The 19,746-nt window shown below is 41.9% G+C and overlaps 1 protein-coding gene across 3 annotated transcripts in view; it reads left to right on the top strand.

The window, feature by feature from the left end:
- NICOL1 (NELL2 interacting cell ontogeny regulator 1) overlaps nt 1-19,746 on the top strand; it is a 52,507-nt gene that overhangs the window by 22,743 nt on the left and 10,018 nt on the right. For all 3 annotated transcript variants that reach the window (XM_083835237.1, XM_083835238.1, XM_083835236.1), the window contains 3 exons: nt 1,315-1,403; nt 16,288-16,490; nt 17,593-17,750. In XM_083835237.1, coding sequence (XP_083691363.1) covers nt 1,315-1,403; nt 16,288-16,490; nt 17,593-17,750 — 450 coding nt within the window. The remainder of the gene's footprint in view (nt 1-1,314; nt 1,404-16,287; nt 16,491-17,592; nt 17,751-19,746) is intronic.

Below are 19,746 nucleotides of genomic sequence, written 5' to 3'. Positions count from 1 at the left end.
ATGTCATAAACATAATGACAGGTCCATGCATCAAGTTGTTGGTGTGGAAATTGCTGTCCTCTCCTTTTGTCTGGTGCATATATGATAACACTAAGGTTGGGTGGTAGTATAACAATGAGAGAGGGAGTCTTCAGTGCTGCTTGGTGTTTATTTTTTCTCTCTCTCTCTCTCTCTTTTCTTTTTTTTTCCCTGGTCAGTTAAAGAATTTGGCAGGCTCCTTCTCTCCCGCAGCCAGGATCCCTCTCTGCTGGTTAGCACACAGGTCATGAGCTGGAGGCCAACTTATCAGAGGCATGTAGTAATCAGTCACGTATCAAGTGTTTGCAGAATAGGCTGACAGACGCTGCAGGGTATTCTACCCTTACTCTAGGTTTTATCCTTTCTTCCTAACCAGACTTCAAAGAGCAAGCTAAGCCTGTGCTCAGAATTCCTCACTTGTGCAGTTATTGCCTATGAAGTTGTCAGAGAGACACAGGCACTGAGAAGCAAAGAAGAGCATATGTAGAGGCTGATGATTCTGAGGCATTTTATCATGTCTGTATTTGTTCAGTCTCTGTACTGCAATTTGTTATAGAACAGCTTTGTGTTACACGATGATCAAGGCAAAGCAGGCCTTGTGACCTTAAGTGTGGATTATCTAGGTATCTTAAACTGCAATTATTCCAAAATGCAGCAGTTTTGTTTATCAGCAGTACCCTCTAATCACAGGGCATTGTGTTTATCTGCTGCTTGCCTCACTAGCTTTTGACAAAGCTGTATCATATTCAAAGTTGGAGTCCTAGTGATCTGTCTTAGTGATAATGATCTCAATTGTATTCCATTAGCTTTCTACTTAGAGCTCAAATTTGTGAGATTAGGAGACAGATTTTTCCTGGGAACAGGACCGTGGCTGTAGAGATCATCTCTGGAGAAGATGAGGTTGAACATGTGGTCAGGGTTAGTGGAACAAAATGGAATACTGAAGTTATGGGTTTAGTGTTTCCACTCTTCTGTGAACTGTGACAAGAGAAGAAAGATAGTGGAAAGGGGGAGGGGAAGAGATATAGAAGAATGAAGGGAACAACAGTGAAGGAAGAAGAAAAGGGAAGAAAACATGATATTTTTAATGCAAATTTGTTGAAGTCATTCTTTTGCCATTGAGACATTGAATGGACCATCATGATGGACCAATTGCAAAAGCCTGGATTGTTTAGGAGTACATACATCAGTATTCATTGTGGACCTTTTTCTGTAGTTCTTCATCATGCTCAAGATCACTGTTTACTCATTCTTCTTAATAGCTCATGCTATATTCTCTGCTAAATGCTCTCCTAGGCCGTCCCTGTGTTGATTGCCATGCATTTGAGTTCATGCAGAGGGCTCTACAGGATTTAAAGAAGACAGCATATAATTTAGACACACGGGTAAGGAAACATTCAACTTTTTTTTTTTTTTTTCTTAATATGAAAGAAAGTGCTGTGGGTAGGAGTAGATAAATTGGATGATTTTTGCACAATACACTGTCATTGAGCTGTACTGTCCTACATTCTAAGGTGATGCTGGGTAATTACATTTCACCTCTCTGGGCAGTAATCTGGAATTCTTCTCACTTGGGTTATCATGTCATCAGGGAAACTAGGAAGTTTATAAAAGTGAACTGACAGTCCTTAGCTCTTTATCCTTCTTTTGGCCAAGTTAGAGCCATTAGCGCTGCTGTTCTCATTCCAAATGCTGAGTGCACACCATTGTGTTTATGTCAGAGGGAGTAAGGTCACAGCATCATTTACATTTATTACCCAAAATGAGAGTCAGCTCAAACAAACAAACAAAAAAACCATCATAAAATAAAATACATACTTCTGCCCCTGGGGAGAGGCTAAGGGAGGAAACATCATCTCATAGATATTTTTTACATTGCTCTGATTCCATAATGATGAAAAATACCACAAAGTAGAGCAGTGTTGAGAATGAAACTTGTTTGGCTTGCAGTCAGAGTGGAGAATTTGCCAAGGTTGGTATCTTCCTTCTGTGACTGAAGTTGAATCTGTGTCTTGCTACTGCAGCCTGCAATCTGTGACTAGCTGTATCCCAGCTGCTGTCAGATAGTAGTGTCTTGGGAGGGTATATTTTCCCCTACCTCCCATGTACCCTTTAGCTAAAGTGCTATATCTGCACTCTTGCACAGATTTTTTCAGCAGAAGGCACTCAAACTTTTTTGCTATTCTTATCTATGGTCAAGGTCATTCGCAGTTCAAAGCTTGCAAACTGGCATTTTTGAAGAATGGTTTGAAGTAACTCCAGGCAGGGTCCATGACATTTGGATGAAAATGCAGCTGTAGGAATAAAGATGCCTTGAATTGTGATGTACTACAAGAAACAAACATTCGAGCAGAACCAAATTAGTATGTAGCAGATTTACAGTTAAACAAAATCTGTTCAATAAATACAGGTCAAATGTATTTTGGGCTCCTCCATGAAGAAATCCTGTTAATGCATACATCTGCTGAGTACTGCATACAGCCAAAACAAGATGTTCTGATTGTGCTGAAAAGTGGTCCTAGCACACCTTTTCCTTCTGTTAGAAGCTTTTGAATTTTTTGCTAGAATTTCTAAATCTTGATTCAAAAATATCTCAACTACTAAAATCTTCTGTGGTTGTCTGGCTATGGCAGTGACCTTTATGACACCTACAGATTTCATACCATGAGTAAAGCTTTATAAAATAAAGGTATTCAAAGCTGGGTGGTAACAATGAAGACTGAACTGCATAGCCCCCAAAACAGCAACTGTATTTTAATATCTAAAAGTAAAAATAAAATAAAAGACAGCCAAGAAGAAGAAACAAGGATAAAAAAAAAATGCTCAGTTGAGAGGAATGTCCTATAGTTGAGTTTTGCAGTGGTAGATTTGACATTAAGCTTGAAAATGTGGCTCTATGATACATTCTCACTACAAATTTATCATTTCCTTGCCACTTTAAAATCTAAATAATTGAAGCCATATTGAGATCCTTCAGGGCCTCTGGATAGGACAGGCTTATTCTAGTCACTAGGCTAGGAATTCTGCCTACATCTTCAAAAGACATGGAAATATTTAATAGTTGAGGACTTCTTGGCTCGTAGAACTGCCTTCTACACTGTTTCAGTTCTCAGTTTTATTATTCTTCTGTGGCCCAATTTGATGCAAACTGGGAGTTTAAAGACAATTACTTTCAGCCACATATATATTTTACGTTTGACTATTTTGGTCTGGTTTGCTGCTGAGTGGGGCAAATGTTTCTGTCCCGAAAATACAATGCCCTTTGTTAATATTCCCACTAGAGACACTCATTTCCCTGAAAAACTCTCTTTTGTTTGCAGACAGGAATTTTAGATGATGACTAAGCAGCTCCTAACTGTGTTGGAGGGGGAGGGATTCCCAAAAGCTCAGAGAGAAAATTCCCACTTAATTCCTCCTGCTAGTGTCACCATGCAATTCAGCACGGTGGAAACTATATCATTTTATTGCACAACTCAAGAGTTTTCACAGTTAATTTGGCCCTGTGTCGATCTGCATGGTGTCTGACAAAGCAAACTGACTCTACCATAGGTCACGCAGCATTTTATGTAGGCGATAGGCTATATCCTCTTCCTTTTACAGGACTAGAAATGCTTGTAACCTACACGTGTGTGCTGATCCTTTACTGATTGACAGACTGGCTGCATTTTACTCATGTGGTGAGAGAAGGGTCCCAGACCACCTCTGAGAGGCTGGCTGCTACCTGGGCAGATACCAGATCTATTTGCCACCTCTACATACTGCTTTTGTTGCTGCTGCCTCTGGGAGCAGAATGCCTGCTGGATTAGTTTTTTTAACAGCAGTAACCAACTCTGGGCAGTCTTTTATGGGAATACCTGTGGTTTTCCACTCACACAACCAAAGTGCAGTACCTGGCAGGTGCAGCTCTGATCATGAACTAGCAGAGGGCTCTTTTACTGTTGGGAGGGAGCTGTTACCATCAAAACCATTCCACCAGCCCCCAGCCAGCTCCCTACTGCATTAGCAAGCTGCTCGAGAGAGAGGCCAGCAGGAGCAGGCGATAAAACAACTCCCATAAGACAAAGCCTGTCCATGGGCTACACGATTCATTGTATGTCTGCGCTATAAACATTTTTAAATTCCACTCCATTTTCAGAGTTAACCAGTGGGCATTGCGCTACAACTTAAAAAAGCTCAGAAACTGCATTTTTAGCTGGAACTTACAATCTTTTTTGTAGGTTGAGAGTCTGAGCCCTGCCCTGATTTTTTTTCCCTTCGATGTGCTTTGACCCACCGGGGGATAATAACAAATCTCTGTGTAAATGGTTTTGTGATCATGCTCACAAAACAGTCAGTGAAGCTGTATTTACTGCCATTCATTCTGTTCTTTATTTCTTCCTAAACCGTCAGTGGTTATTTGGAACATTCAAAGCCCATTAAGTTAGATGTGCCCATGAAAGTAAAAACAAAGGCTTGGAAATGTTATTAAAGATATATAAGGTGGTAAGCAGCCTTGAGGCTTAACTCCAAAGCTGTTGGCATGCTGTCAACCTCCCTTATTCAAACCACTGCAAATGATGTCAAGGAGATGGTTAGAAGGTGGTGATTGAATGTCTTTTAGGTGATTAGCAAAGTCTGATCAGATCTTTCCAGTCTTGCAGGGCAGCTGAAATAATCAAAAGTGATATCTGGTTTAATATAGTATGACAAGGCTGTGTTTAGTGAGTTATCAGCTGGGAAAGGAAACTCACTAATAAATGCCTCGTCTTGTACTAAGAAGGCAGGTTTTAAGCAGGATGTTTATGCTCAGCTGTGCTCTAAGGACCTGTAGTTGATGTGGGTCAATAGATACCATAGCTTTTAAAACATAGCCTTTAATCACATGGCCTTCCCATCTCATACCAAAATCACAAGGCAGGCAGATTAAAGGTGGGTTTCATTGGCATTTAGAGCTGGTAGTCTTGGTAATGTCCTTTTTCATGTAACTGGTTACACCAGTGGAGATTAATTTGGCGAGTAGATTTCCCACAGCTGGTGTGTCCCAGAGCAATAAGGAGGTTCTCCCTCTGATCAGACTGATTCCCAGATACAGCCCCAGCTCATGACAGACAGAGACGACTGCATATAATGGATGAAGATATGATGTTGGTGTCAGGAAGCTCTGTGCTCTTACTGAAACCACAAGTGCTCCAAACAGACAGGCAAAGCAAAGCGCGTGCGTGCTAGAAAGGAAGGATTCCCACATTTCCCTTACGCAGTCGTGCTGACCCTGCCCTGTTCTCAGCCCTCTCTTGCACAGGTAGGCTGAGAGGTTGCAGGCCTTTCAGATCACACCCAGCTCTGGCTCGGGAAGGTTCCCAGTGGGAAAGATCCCAATTCGCTCTTGTTGCTGTCAGGCACCAGTCTTGGCATTGATGAACCCCATTTCAGCTGGGTAAGCTTCTGTTCTTACAGGCTTGGGACCCCTTTCTTTAAAGCCAGTGATCCCATCACATGTTTGAACTATGATTTCCATATGCCTGCTCAGCACCAATTGTCTATTTTAGACCCTAACAGCATATTAACCATAACAGTAGTGAAGAAAGAGATGTTAAAACAGAGTTAAAACATGCCTCACTTTCTCTATGTAACTTTCAACAGTTAGACAAGGCCATAATACTCTAATTTTATTTTTTTAGCCTGTTTTTAAATAAAAAGAGAATTCCTGGTAGGCTGTTTTTTTTGTTTGTTTGTTTGTTTTAAGCCTCCCATGACCTTGTGAGATTACGTTCCAGTTTGTGCGGCTGAAGTAAGGTTGTAAGAAAGACAAGTAAAAAAAAAAAAAAAAAAACACAACAGCAGCCAGACTCATATTGAATATACTAATGAGAAAAACATAAATATGCACCACGCTGAATTCCTCCATGTCACAGGACGTACTGCCTTGTTGGTAGGAGAATTAATCACGCAAAAGTTAAATTGCTTTGCAGACCAGAAAGCAATAGCTCTGTTTTGTTACCGTAAGCATCATCTCATAAAACCAATCCCAAATCTTAGAACAAATGTAAAACGGACTTTTCTTTGGGAGCTAATTAGTTTTACAGTGCTGACACTTTCTTTTTGATGTTGCTTTTGTCCCCCCCTCTTACAGACAGAAACTCTGCTTCTTCAGGTGGAAAAGAGAAATCTGTGTGACTGTGTAACTGCAAATCTGCTGAACTGAATCCAGGAGGCCAACTGTATCACCTGTTCAGCGGTTTTTAAAATGCAGCTGTAAAAAATACAGCTTTATGGAGTTCATGTTGCAAGCATGTACACCCCACTGTGCTGAGGATACTGGGGGGTTGTGTCTTACGTATTTGTCTGTTCCGTTTTTTTTGTTTGTTTTTTTTTTTTTTAATAGTCCTCTTTTCAGATTCACTGGGTTGCCAGTAAGGGCTCAGTTCAGTTAATCTGCTACTTGGCATTAGAGCGAGGGGAAAATTTACATGCTTTGATTTTTAAATCAGAATTGGCCAAGTGTAACCCGCAGGATAAATATGGCCAGCAGTGCTCTAGAGACACCAGCAGCTGGTTTTGGTCTCTAATATGAGCATACCTCTGTGGCAACTTCCCCAATTATATTGAGACAGGTAATTGTGTTCTCTGTAGGTTTTGCCTGTTTATTAAAGATGATGGAAGTCCTTTCCGTTTGTTTGTGCTGTGGCCACTTTCAGGCGTATTGTAGTTATATCAGCTGTAAAGAGGCATGTGTTACGAGGAGGTATATGTGTGCTGTACTTGGACCAAAACGGCTTATATCTTTGTGCTGAATTTCTGGCATCCTGTGTAAGAGTGTTGTCTTCTTAAATTAAAACCTTTAATTTCTTACCTTTCTTCCCTGGACATTCCACACTTAACCCACCATATCTCTAAATAACTCCATCCTAGCAGGTCAAATGGGAAGAACAAAAAAAAGGAGAGTAAGACCACGACTTTGCAGCCTTGCTGGCAGCCTTTCCAGAAGGCCAAAACCTCTCCAGCTGAGTTTGGAAGAAGGTTCCTGCCTGTGGCCTTATCTCTTTAACTAAACCAGTGGGACTTTACTGGGAGTGGATGAGAGAGGAGACACGAATACTGCTGTGCCAGGAGCTGGGCTGCCTTTAGAGGGCTTTAGCTGATCCTGGTTATAGCAGAATGGTTTCTCAAAGTTTCTTGGCTTTTGCAGCAGTTGGGTCTTCCCCATCTTGTTCTAGCTTGGCTTTGTTCCTCTGCTTTGCTCTGGACCTGCCGTGGCCTCTCTCTAGGCCCAGGAATCTCCTGGTGAACCCCTCCCTGGTCCCCCATCCTGATGACTGTGCGTGTGGTCACTGCGAGCGTGGGTGGTGGGCCTGATACTCCTCAGGTCTGCAGTCCCTTCAGATCCAACTGCAGCACTGTGGAAGTAATGTGTGGTGTTCCCACCTGCTGTGGTGTGAGGGCCCATGGTGCTGAGCAACGCTGATATCTCATTCCCTGCCTGGTGAAGGTGCTGAGAGGAAGGGCTTGCTTTTACTTGAGAAGCCAGCATTCCCATTGTGGAACTCGGAGGGAGTCCCAGAAGAGTGCACATGGTGAAAACCCAGCTCCCAAAGTGGAGTTCGTTGGTGGCCCACCACACTGCTGTAAGCTCACCAGCTTGGTTTAGGTGTGGGCAGGAACCCACACAGCTAATATGGCACACAGTTCTCAAAAAGGGTTGGCAGGGAGGCCTGGGAATTGCACCCTGCAACCAGAATGTCTGTTCTGGGCAAGTGAACAGAAACTTTTAATGGATTTGAACACGTATGCTCAGGTTTAATATGACACAGTGACGAGGGTGAAGGCCATTTTTATAGAGCAAAAGCAAACAGCATAAGCAGGCAAACTGCTGATGAAGACAACTTGAATAAACCATACTCACAAAGAACACACTTGAGTCTTCAGTCTGGACAAGAGATGATTGAAGAAGGAGATGGTATAAATTTACAAAATCATGAGTGACCAGAGAACAACTGTTTGCTGTCACTTCCCAAACAAGAAGTGGGGCACAGTGAACTGAAACCAGCTGGTGACAAGGTCAGAGCAAATAGGATGATGCTCTTACCTACTGCGTGTTTAAGTTGTAGAAGTCCTCTCTGCAGAATGTTGCTGATCCTAAAAATTTATATGGGTTTAAAAAGCAGCTGTTCAGACTCATGCCTGAAAATCCTATGGCACACTGGTAAATATAAAAATGACAACTTTGATTCAGGAGGTCCCTGAACCACAAGTTCTTACAGGTTAACAGCACTTTAGGAAGACACAGTAGTTGCCCTGGTTTTATACTTTTCCTGACATTTAATAATGGTCTGTGCCAATGATAAGATACTGGCCTTACAAGGATCTTTGGCATGGTGTGGTGTGGATGTTCTTATGTGTAGAAATGAACTGCTTCCTCAATTCATAAAGCAAACCCTCTCTCAGTGCTCCAGAGAGCCACTCCTTTTTATCCCTTTGACACAAACACCTTCAAAAAGCCTCAAATTCTGGGTTTCCCTATTGTCCAAGGACAGGCCCCATAAAGTAGGCCAGTGGCCCTGCTTCTGTAGCCTGGTACACTGCAGAGACTGCTCCAAAGTACAGGAGTAAGGGCTCCTTTAGGAAGCAAAAGAAATGGTACTGCACATTTGCCTGCTGCCAGGAAGGAGCTATATAATTACTCAGATATTAAGGTCTCTTTTTGAACAGTACAAACCCATTCCTGTCTAGCATTCATTCGCTGCCCTGTGGCCTTACAGTGAAAAATGGAAGTTTGGGGCTGGAAACAATTGGTACAAACAGGCTGACCTCTTCCCATCATACTTAAAACTCACTATTGCCACTGTACATCCTACAAGTAGTTAATTTTTTTTACTCAAAATCCAAAGATCTCCATTAAATCCAAACTGTTTTATATGTATTTGGTAGGGCCATCAGAACATGTATGCATCCTTCTTACTCCTTGTCCCGTTTCATTCCCTGTACTGCATTATGTGGTTTGTCTCTTGCTTTGTGACTGCACTGAAAGCTGTTTGGGACAAATAAGTTGTTAAAAACACTGGATGGTGGCCACCACACCTTCAAGTGTTGTGAACTTATTAAATAAAAATCAAAATGTAAAATATTCTGGCCTGTTGCTCTAGTTTCAAACATAGTATTTGTTTTTAAGCATAGGTTTGCAGTTTAATCTCCATATCGATCTTCCTTAACCTTCTCAGATGTTCCTTAACCTTCTTATTCCAGCTTGCCATTCCAGCTATAACTTCGTAAAGTTATGGGGAGTGGCAGAGACAGTATTTTCATGGCCCCCAAGGTCCTGAATTTTGAGAAATGGCTTAAAACATAAGAAAAAGAATTGCAGGTATGGATACCATGAGAAGAGAAACTCATATTTCTGCAGATACTTCATTTTTTGTGTTGGTCTGCCCATACTTCCTTTCCCGGTAGTCAAGGCTGTAGAGCTACAGTGGGAACAATTTGACAATACTAATTTTATTTTTAAATTATTCTTTGCTGTGAGGCAGTGTCCATAATAGATGTAACAACTTGATCCTCTGTTTTCCAGTTGTCATCCTATGATTTCTGCTCTGAACATGCACTTGCTGAAAACCCACTAACACATCAGCTTGCGTTAATTAGCCTTGAGCACCTTTGCTGTTTAAATCAAATTATGCAATACTGCACTTTTCAGGTCATCTAAGTGGCAAAACAATATCTTGTTCTCTTTGTCAATAGAGTCTGGAAGTGGAACAGCACTGGAAATGTTCTCATTTTATTTTATATAGCTTCACTCTTCTTTGAGAGTCCGAAACAACTGGAAAGAATGCTGACTGCTCCATGGGGTAAGCAGGACACAGGTTTCAAGGGAGGCCAGTATGCAGGTTATTGTTTTGGGGTGGGGTTTGAATATTTTAATAGCATTAAAAGCTGCACTTTACACTTAATCTTCATGCTCAGGCAAACATAAGGGAAGCCTAAGCCTCAAGCTGCATATAATTGTTAGGTATTTTCTAAGCATTGCTGCTCTTATCATATATATATATATATATATACATATATATATAAAAGAATATAACTTTATTTTTATCTTAATCATTTGTTTTATTTCTATACTCTGTAAAATATTTAACTTTGGAAAATCCAGTAGGTAGCACAGACAGAGAAATGAAGAAATCACATGACGGGGACAGTGAAAATACAGCAGAATTTTTTTGTTCTGTGAAGTGTTATTGCATTAAAGCAGTTTGGGTCTTGCGTTGTTAGAGAAGGCAGACACAAAACACAGCTTCTATTTAGCTTTAAGTGCAAAGCAATGCTAATGCATGCCAATTTGATGTGATTATTAGATAATCTAAGTGGCTCTTCTAAGAAATGAGCAGAAAGTGTAGGAGCTTGTTTGTATAACAGAGTTGTGCCGAGTCCAAATTAGTGGAAAGATCTGGTAATATAAAGTACATTTCTATGTCAAATCTGGACTAACTTTTGAGCAAAACAACCTTCATTTATGCTAACAACATTGGCAACATTTGTTATTTTTGTGGCTTCTGCACAGAACCTGGTGAAACTTGGCGTTTTCCTTTGCATAAATCTCAACTGACTTTAAAGTTCCCAGTGACACCAGGTCTGATGAGGTTGTATCTATTGAGCTCTCAAGCACAACCTAGAAAGATGACCAACTGAGAAAGATGTAAGTAACAGTTTTACTCTGGAACTCTTCAGGTTAATATAGGGTACAAACTTTGGGACGAAAATCAACATTACCAGCATTTGTGAATGCTTATAGTCAAGGTTTTCATTGGAAAACATCTTTAGTGCAATAAATTGAATTTCAAAGCTTTGAGCAGTTTGCGTTGTTTCTCTTCCCTATTAAAGGACAGACCTTCAAATCATCCATGCAGTAAATTTGATACACAAAGTTCCTTGCCTAAGCAGCTCTTGAATTCTTCCTGGACTATATGTACACTGTAATAAAGCATCCAGCTTGTGAAACATATTTGTTTTCAGCACACAACACTGAATATAACTAATGCACAATTTATTCTTGCATTGAAGGAGGAACTGAAGAATATTTAAATGCCTTTTGACAGCTGGTATATTGCGCATTTGAAGAATGCTTTGTTTTATATACAATGTAAAATCAAATTGTATTTTACCCATGGAGGGTTGAAGCATGCCCTAGAAGTCCTAGAAGCTTTTCTAAAACAAAATGAGACCTCACCTTCTCTTTCTGTATGCACATACAGGCTGCTCAGAGAACTGTCTGTGCCTTCTGCCACCGCTTTTGATAGCAACAGAATGATGTACCAAAGCCAGCACTTAGAAAAACCCCACCAGGTACTTCCTGAACATAACTGCTTTCAGAACAAATTAATTCAGGAGAGGTTTTCACATACAGTTCTCAAGTAAAAAATGACATACTCATATTTTAGACATGGCTAAGACTGGCAGTAGCAGTGCAAATAGGTCAGCTTTACTGTTCATGGCATTCGGGTTGTGTGTACACAAATAATACACAACCCTTGCCTATGCTGTAAACTTACACCATGTCCAGCACAGTGAACCATTGCTGGATTTGCAGCAGTCCAGTGCAAACCTTCAAATATAAACTCTGAAAACTCTGGTATTTTGCCAGCGGTTCTTACTTTTTCTTGGAACTAAAAGCATGAGCTGACCTTCATTTCACAATACCTTGACAGCTGCCCCTCCTGTATAGCTGAGAGCATTCTAGGCGCTAGGGATCATCTAAAGATTCTTGTCACACTTGGCTTCAATTTATTTTGGGCAAATTGATCAAGCCTGGATCTTTCCCCACATCTTTCACTGTGGTGAGTGAGACCTCTTGGAGTTGATTATTTCCTGCACTGAAGGATATCTTTGTGCCAAGTTTCAATCATGCTCCTGGTTTGCAGCCACATCCCTGTTTTGCAATGTCATGTGGACTTTGCTGGGACAGCTGCAGGGCCTCAAAGCCTCGCAGTCTGACCAGGGTTCAGCTGGCTTCTTGAAGGGTTTTCCAGGAAGCCCTAAGAAGGGGAACTTGTCAAGCAATGTTGCTAAGAGCAAAATCATTATTTCAGGAGGAAGGCATTTTTTCTCCACCAAAACTCTGACTTAGTGCTTAAAGAAGATACTGAGTCATCAAGCAAAGGTGAATCGTTATCTCATGGCACAAGGGACAAGATAAGTAGAGGGTGCTTTGATTTTCAGTCCTTCTCAGGGCCTGAGATGCCTGTCAGAAAAGTAATAATACAGTTTATTCTCTTTATGTCCTGAAACATCTACAGTGCACCAGCCTGTCAGCCCTCAACTCATCTGCAAGACTGTAAAATAATCATTTAAAGGAGTGTTAAGAAGCTGTAGGCCCTGGCAGCTGCCCTTCAGTCGAGTATCTCTGAATTCCTTTACCAGTGACTCATCCCAAAACGGGAATGCACTCTCGCCACCTAACTTGTTTAGACCAGAAAAGCATTGCCTTTGCCCTGCTAACTGGTGAAGGAGAAATAGTCTGAATTTCAGCCGCTGCATGAAGGCAATACATTTCTCCCAGGGGTGTCTGTGTTTATGCTGGAGTTACTACACAGAGAGCTGGGAAGTAACTACTGGGGAAGCAAAATGATTCTTGTCATCAAAGAATCACGACAAACAGGGAAGAAAGGATATCCAGAAGAAATCACCTTGTCTGAATGCAGGGCCAGCTATCCCAATATGCCATTCCTAAACGGTGTCTATCAACAAGTTTAAATATCCCCCTGTCTTCACAGGCAAGCCATCCCAGTGCCATTCCTATCATAAAGAAGTTTTCCAGGGATGTTGGTGTTGCCTCCTTGGTGCTGTTTAACCTGTTACTTCTTGTCTGATCCATCAGAGATGCCCAGAATGATGCTTTCTCTGTATCAGCCTTTTATCTACTTGAAGAAAATTTCATGTCCGCTTCTGTTCTTTAGACCACACAACCTCAATTCTTCCAACTGTTTTTGGGAGAGTGCAATTCCTAAACCTCTGCTCATTTCTGCTGCTGCTGGTGTCCCTGCTAGTTCCTGGCATTGCTGTATTGCAGCGACCAAAAGAGATGCAGTACTACAGCTGGGACCTTGTGCTGAAGAGTCTAAGTTTTTGCACACTTTTTTGTACATCCCAGTATAATTGCCTTTCTTGGCAGTGACAGAGTATTGCAGACTGATTTCAGCTCATGATTTCCTAGCTCCTCCATAGAAGTACCACTTAACCTGCTGTTTCCCATTCTAAATGTGAGTTGTTGATTATTGCTGATGAAGTGTATCACCTTGTCCTCATCCTTATCAATTTTTAATCTGTTTTTAGACCTTTTTTTTTTTTTCTTTTTAATTTGTTTGTATGATTTAGGTTTCTAGTCCTTTCCCCCAGCATTACTTACAACCTCCTGGCCTGGTGTTATATTCTAAATAATCACTTTGCTTATTCATTACCCAGGTGACTAATGAAATGCTGAATAACCCTTGACCTAAGCGAGCCTCTCCAGACCCCATGTGATACATCTTTTCATGCTGACGGTGATCCATTGCTAACTCTTAGCAGTTACCCAGACCCAGAGAAGTTTCCTTGCTTTGTTTCTGACAATGCTGTGTGACACAGCATCAGAAACCTGCCAGAAATTGGTTAAATTTGGCTTTTCCCTACCCATAATGCCTGTTGCCATATAACAGAAGGACTCTAAAATGTTTTGACTTGGTTCTTGATAAATACCCTGTTAATGGAAATTCTACTTGTTTTACAAACGCTTACAAAATATTGTTAGGATTATTGCTTATAAAATATTTCCAGGGACTGAAAGTAAACTGGCTCATGTGTCATTTTTCAGTTTCTCTTTCCCCTTTTAAAGATATTCACCACATTTACCCTTTTCTGTGGCTGGTAGAACTCACATCTTCCCTGAGCTCTCAGCAATAATTGATGATAGCAATTGCTTTAGTTGCTTCTTTAAATAGCCTGAGATAGGTGTACTGACAGAACTGAGCAAAAAAAGAGCACTAGGCAGATTGAAACCCAGAAAAATGACCTGGCAAAAACCTACAAATGTATATAACTAATGAAATTTTCTGCTAAGCTGTTCTTGCGTGAAACATTTTCATTGGTATTGGTTGTCTTAGCCACCTGCTCACTACAACTACAACTGCTTTTTGTTGTTGTTTTGTTTTTTGTTGTTGTTTTGGTAGATAAAGGAGATGCTAAGTGCTGTATCACTTTCTAGGCATCAGCTTCATTAACTTTCCCCTCCCACTGAACAGAGAACAAACTCACTTGGCTTTTGTCTTCCTTACTCCCCATGTGCTTAGAGAATGCTTTTTTGCTCCATGCTTCTCACTATTTGCATTTGATTTTGTTTCTTGGCCATTCTCGGGTTGTGCCTCTGTTGTCTTGCCACTCTGTTATTCAAGTAATAGTAACCGGACCCAGATTCCTCTGTCTCTGTGCTTTCTTAGTTCAACAAAGGGCTTGTGGCCACGTTAGCAGGCAATGATTTAGCACTTCATACTAGACTGGAATTAACCTCTCCTATCTTTGCCATGTGTTCCCGTGACCATAATAATAAGTTCTGAAATTAGAGCACTTACCTGAATTTTCTTTTTATGCACATATATTTAACTCAGGCCTTTAACGTTAGTGATTTTAACTAGGTGTATACATTTTCTTCTTCAACTGTAAAGACATAACTTCCAATACCTGTAACATTTTGGCATCAATAAGTGATTTTTTAGGGAGCTACCAGATGTTTAACCTCACTAATCATCTTTCCAATAAATGTCTGGATGTTTCTGATTATTTTGCAGGAAACTCATCTTTTCTTAGCAAATTATAATCAAGTATGGATTCAGTAGAAAGAGAAAATGAAGTATAAATACTTCCAATAGTCCTCTAGGATTCACCATGACCTTCTTCAGACAGCAAATGGACTCCTGTGTTTGTCTTGGAGTCTTCTCATCCATCAAAGTAAATTTAGTACTGATACCCATTAGTCATAGCGGTATGCAGTAGTGAATGCAATAGCAGAGAGTCATGCAAGTACTTTCATGCTTCTCTCTTCTTCAGCTTTGCCGGAGGTGATAGAACAACACAGATTGCTGGAAGTTATCCATGCACACTGGCTCTTTTCCCTGTGAATTGAGAACTGCCTCTTGGACCACACACTTGTGTTAGCAAAAGGTGTTGGGAACATTTTTCATGATTTTTAAAGACCATCACATTTGAGGCAAAAACTGGACAGACTCTGCAAGTGCAATGTCTGATTGTTTTATGTTGGCACCAGGCAATTAAAGAAGGACATTATTTTAAGCTTAGTAGTGTGTTTTAACACAGAAATAACATCTTCCACCCCATTAGAAGGTGGATTGAAGGGGCCCTACTGCAGATTCCCCCACTACTTGAAGTGGGAGCAGGTTCAGTGGTGTTGTACTGTTTGGATGGCAGTAGTCCAATTCAGCAAGTACTCCTTCTGTGGTGCTATCACAGTGTTAGGTCTGGATAGTGGGTGGTTGAGCAGTCAGAAAACGACAAGTCAGTCCATCCTCTAACAAATAGGCTTTATTGGATTCATATACAACCATAAAAAAACTAAGCTGTGATATCTAGACCTTAATAACAGGATATTGGCTGTGCGTGGGTGTGTCAAACTATGTAGGTACCTAACTATGTGTAGGTATCCTTGGAGTCTTGGCATCCTGGGAATGGCATATTTCAGGACATTCAGCTTCTCTTTATTCCAAATTTTCCCAAGTTCTCTGCTCTCATCCCCTTTTATACTCTTTGCAATTCAGATGGGTAACACCTCTGCTTAATTCTGCAGTTGCCTTTCCTCCCCAAGATGTCATATTCCTTTCCTTACCTCATTGCAGGTTGTGTTGCTTGTCCTACCTTAAAAGAATTAAAAGATCAAGCAAACATGAAAAATTATTTTATAAAATCTTTATAACTTTAGAAAAGACTATACTGGTACCTTGAAAAAATATTAAAACAATGCTTTCCACCTTAACAAAGGTCCTTGTATCTGTAGGCAATTGTTGTCTGTCCTCTTCTTTAAGATCATATATGAAAAGTGTTATATGGCCCATGGGACCATAATGAGGGTACGCTCAAGAAACACATATGCCAGGGTAAATGGAAGTGTAAGGCATAGATTTTGTGCCAGCATTTCCATTTGGTGTTATTTAAAACTGTAGATCAGGGCTAGACTGTGTGACCAGCCCTAGATGAGTATATAGTCAAACTGTACAATGTTGCTGTTATACCCTGGCTCTTCCAGAGCTGCTCTTTTTGCAGGCATCTGAGGCCTGTGAAGAGACAGACAGTGATAAACTGGGCCATCTCACACAGCCTCACTTCAGGCATCCAACTTCAGAGCCTGGACGAGGAGTCTTGTCTTCTCACAGAGTCAGTGGGGCCATTTTGGCAGACATACGCGCCCTGACTCACCTTGTGAAGACCCCACTGACTGAGACGTTCACTTGGGCCCTCCACACAAGGCAAGTTGGATTTCGGTTTCAATTTGGGGCTAAAAATTATCTTAATGTGTCATTCTTGTAGGAGTTCATTCCACTGCTCTGGGCTGACCCTCTGCAAAGTCCTGGCAAATAATTACTGAGAGCCTCTCTCTTTACCAAAGGGTATCACCACCTCCTTAGGGCTTGGTTTCATCCAGGTACTGTCCAGGCAGGTTCACGCTCGAGCTTTGTCAGGACACACCCTATCAGTAAAAATCTACATCAAGAGCTGAGGGTGAAGCGAGCATCCTTAAAATTTTGTAGTGTATAGGTTTTGGCCAAGCTGTAACCACAGCTACCTGGTGCGATGGTGTGCAGGACACGTAGTACTGTCTGATTCCTCTGCCAACCTTGTTGTTGTCCTGAAGGCTTTATTTTCACTGTAATTAAACAATGTCCATAACGGAGCCTGCCCCAGGGCACAGGACACCAGCGGCGGGCACTGGATCTTTTTTCCTTCCAAGCAAACTTCTGAGTTTTCATCTCATCTGAAACCTCCGAGAATGAAGTCTCAATTTCAGTGAGCTACAGCTAAAGCAAGGGACGGGAGCTGCATCTTTCAGCACAGTCCCCTTGGGAATAAAAGCAACCAACACTGACACTGCCCCAAGACCCTCTTGTGGGGGTGGCAGCAGCCGGCGTTCGCCAAGGGAAGGAGGTGGCCTTTGAGGGGTGGAGGCAGGGGAGCACAGCGGTGGCCATCCCCTGATTTTTGGTCCCTTTAAATCTTCTCCGCCACTTGGCAGCTCCAATTTTTCAGTGTTACCATGGCAAATCTCCATGGCAATGACCCTAATCAGGGAAGGGGGGGGATGCAGGGGGACGCATGCTCAGAGCGGGTGCTGGAGTCTCGCCTGCTCGCTTCAGCTGCTCCAAGGGTCTGGCACACAGGCGAAGGGAAAGCTCAGGTACTGGGCAAACTGCTCCTTGGGGTTCACCGCAAGCCCGTGGCGTGTCGTTTCCATCCGTATGCATGTGGGTTTGCTTGTGCATGCGGGTCCGTGCTTATCCCATCTCACCCACTTCTCCGTGCGGAGCGCGCTGGGAGCAAACCGCTGATTCTCACTCTTTCTCCTCGTTCCAGGCTGGGAAGAAAGCTTGAATTATTGACGAGAGCAATGGCGTTGCCGTCCGTCCGCGGCGTGATGTGGGTGGCGATCCCGCTCATCTCGGTGCTCGGCCTACTAAGCGGGAGGCTCGTGGGGGCCAGCCAGGACTCTGGGAGTGTCATCCCTGCCGAAAGTAGGTACCGCCGGGCCGCACTCATGCCCTCCTGCTGCCCCGTGTCCTGCTTTGTTTCCTCCTCGTAGCCCACCGTGGCCACACAGATACAGTGAGCTCCGGGGGTACCCTGCGCTGCCTGATTAGGGAGGGAGTGATGATGAGTTTGTGACCTGTTAGCAAAGCACGTGAAGACAGTGCTTATCAAAACAGCAAGCAAGCAAGCCAAAAATAGAGTTACTTAGGGAAAAAAACCACCAGTAACTGCACACTCTAATTAGTTTTGCTTTTTTTGAGAGCTTTTTTTCCAGATTTGCCCCTATACACACAACATCCTTCCAGATCTGGGTATTGTTAGAAATAAATTTGTTCTTATTTCTGCTAGGGCATTGTATTTTACTTATTTTTTTTTTGTATTTAAAAGTTCAGCTTTCTTGTAATTACTGCAGATAGACACAGGTAAAGTTGTCCCAAACAGTGTATTTGTAAAACATACGTAGATTTCTGAAATCCTGCTGCTATTCTGCAGACCAAAAAAACCACAACCCAAAATATGACAGACTGACCTGAGCACACTTTGGAGCTGGGAGCTCTTAAATTTGGATCACAGCTCTGTACTAACTTCCATCATTTTGTGCAAATCTCCAGTTAAACTTTCTCATCTCTAAAATGAGGCAACAGTTCTAAGATGTTAGGGGATGGAGTCAATGTTCTCGGGCTGTTTGGTGACAATGAGTTTGAAGTAGCTGCTCAGTGGAAACTTAAACTATCCTCTGGAAGAAAAAAAAGAAGGAATGTAATTGTATACAAGCCAATCTCTAGTTCTTAGGCACACTGTGTATCACAAATATCTTTTTACCTAACTGCTCAAATATTTATATCAAGATCTGATTTAGTCACTGCATCTTATTCTCCTGTAATTGTGTTATTCATTTTCAAATACACCCATGGCTGCCTCTATAGGCCTTGAATGCTGAATTCTTCCCTTTTTCCATTCTCTTCTCTTTTGATTAGTGATAAGTGTTGGTCTGTTCTAAAACAGACCTCATCTCTGCTTTGTGTGTATGTTTTCCAGGCATACATTCATTAACTTTAATAAGTTTTGTGGCAAGTAGTCTATTCTGTCTTCTCAAAGAGACTATTGTGATTAAAAAATGAATTATATGTACCCTTTGTGTGTCTATGTTAGTGTAGGTAAGTCAACACCTTTTGGAGAAAAAGTATATTGTGGTTCCTTGTTCCTCTTGTGTGGTGGAAACTCCTATTTTATCTGCAGAACAAATCTCTTGGCCACTGTCTCCAACCCTAATCTGATCTTTTTGATATCCCATGGCCAGGCTACTGAGTCCTCTGATGAGCCCTTGAGAAGGATTCCTTGTCTTGTCTTGCTCTTGCATGTGAGGGTGAGAAACGAAAGGCAGATCTGAGTGTTTCTGCAGAGACATGCTGCTCTGTCCTGAATCCTGGAGGCCGGTAGCAATGCTATGAATGCACGAACGGTATTTGTGTTTGAGCCCAGGCCAGGAGAAAGGCTCCTGACTCATCATGAATTGTAAATTGTTTTGTGCTGCTGCAAGGACAGAGTTTTAAAGAAACAAGGTACTTGCAGTGGTCCTCACCATCCAGTTGTGGAGAAAATGCTACACAGCTGCAAAGTGCTCCAGCTGCCTTCCTTTGCCCATCTGTGCGAGCTGCTCTCAAAGCCTGGGAATGCTCCTAGACACACCTAATGTACTACAAGAGGTGCAGCTCATGGAAAACAGGACACTGGGCTAGAGAGACCTTTGATTTGATCTAGTACAGACATTCCTGAATCTTTTCCCGCTTGATCTCAGCTCCACTGCCTATTTCTCATCAAGGAGCTCCTTCTCTTGGGCCCTGACCCAATCTGGGGGCAGTGCTACTGCTGTGCTTAAGTCCATACTGTCAGCACAGGTAAATTGGTAGCTGTGTGTGATCCAGGGAGAAAAAGGGGGCTCTAGTACAGGTTCCTGACAGAGAGAGATGATGATGGACC

The sequence above is a fragment of the Anser anser genome, assembly GCF_964211835.1.
Source record: "Anser anser genome assembly, chromosome: 4".
Classification (NCBI taxonomy): domain Eukaryota; kingdom Metazoa; phylum Chordata; class Aves; order Anseriformes; family Anatidae; genus Anser; species Anser anser.
This window is presented reverse-complemented; position numbering and strand designations above follow the sequence as displayed.